General features: G+C 43.2%; 1 protein-coding gene across 3 annotated transcripts in view; it reads right to left on the bottom strand.

The window, feature by feature from the left end:
• The window catches only part of homer1b (homer scaffold protein 1b), a 29,770-nt gene that overhangs the window by 19,389 nt on the left and 5,381 nt on the right, over positions 1-5,000 (bottom strand). The window contains exon 3 of one of the 3 annotated variants that reach the window (XM_010768766.1): positions 254-410. In XM_010768766.1, the coding sequence (XP_010767068.1) occupies positions 254-410 (157 nt within the window). Of the gene's footprint in view, positions 1-253; positions 1,147-5,000 lie in introns of those variants that run through there. The other 2 variants (XM_010768767.1, XM_010768765.1) reach the window with 2 other exon arrangements.

Genomic DNA, 5,000 nt, shown 5'->3' with positions numbered 1-5,000 from the left:
GTCATCCTTGGGACGGTCTGCCACATCGAGCTCTTTTAAGATGTGTCTGAACATTAAATCGCAGTGCAGAGCTTATAACATCATTAACACTCGGTGGATCACAGTGGCACTAAAATCCCCTGGAAGGCTGTTTGACGTCTTAATAAAACATGTCAGCTGGCAGAAATTAAAATTAACAATGGATGCAGTCTGGGAGGTATCAAGAGTTCTGTGTGTGACAAAGTGTGTTAGGCATTCAGTCCCAATCCCTCACCTTGGTGCCATCCAGGCTGATGATGCGGTAGACATTGCGCGTACTGTCGTAGAAGTACGAGACGGTGACGGCGTGCTTGCTGGTGGGCAGCCAGTTCTTCTTGGTGTTGGGGTCAATCTGGAAGACGTGGGCCCTCGTGCTGTAGATGGGCTGCTCCCTGAATGGGACGAAGAAGAAGTGGTGAACCTCTTTGTGCTGCAACACCAACGTCTCCCCAAACCCACCGCCAGCAGCGCAACTCCTGCTGGACTCAGACCGCCCTGGCACACGAATGACCAACTCGCCATCCTCCATCGTTACGCCACAGAAAGGGAGGCTGCCAAAAGACTACTACATATACACATTGTCTACACCTGGATAACAAGCTGCTGTCAACCTACAGCAGAGTTCCCGCATAACCCTAAAGTCTACTCTTCCTCTCGTACATTGTCGCTCTACTTGTAAATCAATACATTAAACTCAAACAGCTAACACAAACTCTCTGTCTTTCACTTCCTGTAAGTCAGCTCCGTCTCTCCGTGCTCTGATATGGAAATGCCTGCAGCACTGAGTGAGGGTCACACAGGGGAGCACAGAAGGGGAAAGGAGAGGGTTTAATGCTAAATATAGACAGTAGGCCACGGTTAACCAAGAGAGACACACCCCACTGAACTACAGTTTCCACATAGACACACATAATGCATGTGCATATATCTAAACATGAGCAGACTATGAAACAGAAGTGGTGGAATCATTAATCTGATTGTGGCTTGGATCAAAACTCCATTGTGGTTTAAGATGAGTTAATTCTTATTGACCCCTGGATGACGCTCATAACAGAGTTAGGATTCACCCCACTGTTTATTTTTGGGGATTATATAAAAGCCATCTTTGTTTTTTGACCATTAACTCATCTGTCAGTAATGCACTACTTTCACTCTTTGTCCATTTATCCTTCGACTCCTCGGTATGCTCTTAACATGCCCTTGTATATTTCAGCATTGTTGGGGCTTTTTGGGTAATATCTACAGTCAGTGCACACACACACACACACACACACACACACACACACACACACACACACACACACACACACACACACACACACACACACACACACACACACACACACAGTGCAGGGTGCAGAGGGAGATATTCTGTGCTGGCAGTGCTGGTGCTGGCAGAGCAGGAGATAGAGAAGTGCTTACACTGCACTGAGGGGGTGATGGGGGACATCAAAGGCTTGCTGTATAAATGAATATAAAAATTCAGCAGCAGCACCCCTCCTGTGTGTGATTAGCCAAGACTGGGAAAGAAAGAAAAACATGGAGACAGGGAAAGGGGAGAGAGGGGAGTCAGACAGGAATAGAAAGATGGGGAATGTGGAGAGTAAGGGAAGTCAGAGAGTGAATCTGGGATGATTAATGCTGCTTGTGCGCAAATTATTATAATCATCGACAGCAGTGTAAGTGGCAGAACTGTGAGTCACTTCAACTCCCTCCAATCACACATCACACAACCACAGCCTGTCCGTATGATCCGTGCAATAGCCGCTTGGCGACCGGCATCGTTTTTCATTGCATAATGTGATGGAGCTGTGTCAAGTTTAGTGATTCTTGTTGCTCGATTGTGTTTGGACCAAACACAGCAACTTACTTGTGCTTTGATTTTTACATATGAGCGCCTGAGCCAAAGAGTTTTATTCCAGAACAACACCCACCAGTTGTAAAAAAAGACAAGAGAAAGCAATAGGCCTACTTACTCCTACAACCAGACTTTTGAAAGGCAAAGAATAAATGATCGATTGAATCTTACAAAATATATCGGACATTTAATTATATTTGTGTATTTTTCTCTCCTAAAACGCAGGCATATCCACAACACAAAAGGCATCAGGCCCACTATAAATGCCCCCACTTTATTCTACAGTGATTCTGGTCTGAGCCAAATAGCCTGTCAGAATGACTTGTTATGGGATTGCTTAGAGGTCAAATAAGAACACGTCGATCCTCTTGAACTCAGCGAGAGGTGAACTCGGGCGTTAGCAGTGAGCTGCACAGATTTAGCATCAGGGAGGAACAAAAGCGGGAGATAAAGCCTTAAAATTCTGTCTATCTTCCAAAAGAGCATACAAGAGAGTGCATGTGAAAACAAAATCTGCCCATGGCACTATAACAAGAGAAACATGGTCTGAACAATTCAAAATGATGAGGAAAAAGAAAGTGAGGAGGGGTCATTTCAGTGTAATGCGCAGGCTTGGGGTGGTTTCTTCTTTTCTAAGGTCACATTGTTCTGTTGTCTTATATAATACACCTCGGTAAAACATCTTATTGATATTTATTTTCACTTGTATTTATTTGGATTGCATTTGATATTGAGGAAATCTAAAAATAACTTATCAGGTTACATTACTTATATATTGTTATACTCAGTTTACATTACTGATTACTTTCTTTTACAAGTAACTATTAAAGGTCCCATGGCATGGCCATTTCTACTGATCATAATTCCTTTGTTGAGGTCTACTACTGTAGAATAGATTTAAATTGTGCAATTTTCCAAAATCACATTGGTTTCTCATACAGCCTCTCCGTATAGTATGTGTATTCACCAGGTATCAGGGGTGGATTGGGACTAAAAATCAGCCCGGGAAACTCTACCGGTATTCCTAATGTCCGCCCCTGCCAGGTATTCACTCTGTCCTAAACGGCTTGTTGGAGCTCCTGCCCCCCCCTCCGTGTGAGCCCAGTGTGCTCTGATTGGTCGGGATGTTGCGAGGCTCGGTGCTGCGAGGAGCGGACAGGCTTCCGGGTCGGCGATATAGCGAGAACNAGCGAATGTCATCCTGAGCACACATAGACACTCACAGCCGAAGTAAAAACAATAAGTGTGGCTTGATATTGAGTAAGAAAAAGTTTTCTAACGCTGTGAGAATCGGTCTGCGGAGAGCATTTCTCCGCGATCCCAACTCCTCTATTACCTGTGCTCAGGGACTCCCTGTTAGTTAGCCAAGGGATCCTGGTGTGTGAGGTGCTCCGCGCATTGGTCTATTTGGGCCATTCCGGTCATTTGGGTATTCACACGTCACAGAACCCAGGAAGCAAACAAGGGAAAATCAGAAATCTCCAACGAGGCGCTCTGGGGCAGCATAGACAGGTCTTTTCTGTGTTAGAGTTTTACTCACTACAGGGTGTACTTTGAGGGTTTGTGACTCTGCAGACCGTTTACATGCATACAAACCTTCATAACACACAAGGGGACGGGTAATAACTGGAAAAGCATGACATGGGACCTTTAATTGTAACGGAATACATTTTTAAAGTAACCCTCCCAGCCCCGGTAATGCGTATAAGTGGTAAAGGAGAATGTGGAAAACACAGAGGAGGAATAAGAGGAGGAGGTGTTGCAGCATGCAGAGTGTAGGCATGACACAAGGGCAGGTGATAGAACGTGAATGTTAAAACAGAGAGAGAAGGGGGCAGAACGAGAGAGGGAGGCAGACTGATGAAGTGAGAGAAGAAGGCCGGGATGAGGAAAATGTGGAGGAGGTGATGAATGTAGGAGAGGATGAGAAGAAGATGAAGGAAGTGGGATGCTCTAAACTGCAGATTGTGCGGTAAACAATTATGTGCGCCGCTCAGATGAACTTTCAGAAACCTAATAACAGTTTTTAAAGGAAAAGCCTGGTAAAGTGTCAAACAGCTACATGAGGAGGATGTGTGACGCTTTGTTGCGGGAGGATAATGATGATGATAAATGGATGGATTGATTGTGTAAGAGTTGCATCAAGAAAAGCAAGTTGCAGTACGTTCTGTTGTATAATATTATATATAATACAACATAATAAATGATTACTCATATGTGATACAAATTCCTTGTATGTGTAAACCAACGTGTCAATAAACTTGACTCTGATGTGATCTGGGCATGTGAGTACTGAAACATTTTATTTTTTACAGTAAACCTTTCATTTTATGTCAAATTAAAGTTATGGCTTTAGGCTTTCAGTCAGCTGTGTTACGTTTTAGAAAACAGAGAAGAGTGAAACAAAAGGAAGACTGATATAGAGACAGGGTGATTGCTCTGGGGTAGGTTGTGATTTAAAGGGTACAGAAAAATTGCAACAATAAAATCTAGGCTAAATAGTTTTGATTTTATTTGCCAAGGTCTTGAAACCTTTCTGTCTTCACTCAAGTGTAATCGAGGTGGATAAGAAAGTTGTTTGATCATTAAACAGAAAACGGAAACATTGCCTCAGTCAGTCTTGACTATCCAAATGTGAACTGTTTCTATTGGACAAATAAATAGTCTCCATGAGAACTTTTCAAATGGATGTTGGATGATTTGTATTTGAATAGATGTAAACTATTATGTAAAAAAAAACACTTCCTGAATGGCCAGATTGTATTGAATTTTGAGAGACCCTTTAAAATATGTCAAACTGTGGCACACATATCAACCCAGCACATGTTGACATAGGTATTGATTGGCAAACAACACTGTACCAATACCCACAAGGCATTTCACATGAACACACACACACACACACACACACACACACACACACACATCCCAGGAGATTTCGCTTTCCCTTGCCAGCTCTATGTTCATCCCCGTCTCTGAAGAAATTGTCCTTATTTCCAGATTTCTTCATTAATTCAACAGAGTAGCGCTTGGAGGCAAGTAGATCTTATTTAAGGTAGAGAGAGATCATTAATGAGAGAGCTCCCTGTTGCTATATCTACTGGGAGCGGCTTCGATGAACTGA

The sequence above is a fragment of the Notothenia coriiceps genome, unplaced genomic scaffold (genome assembly GCF_000735185.1).
Source record: "Notothenia coriiceps isolate Sejong01 unplaced genomic scaffold, NC01 NC01_scaffold00006020, whole genome shotgun sequence".
Lineage (NCBI taxonomy): Eukaryota > Metazoa > Chordata > Actinopteri > Perciformes > Nototheniidae > Notothenia > Notothenia coriiceps.
The sequence above is the reverse complement of the archived record's forward strand: the minus strand, read 5'-3'. Positions and strand labels throughout refer to the sequence as shown.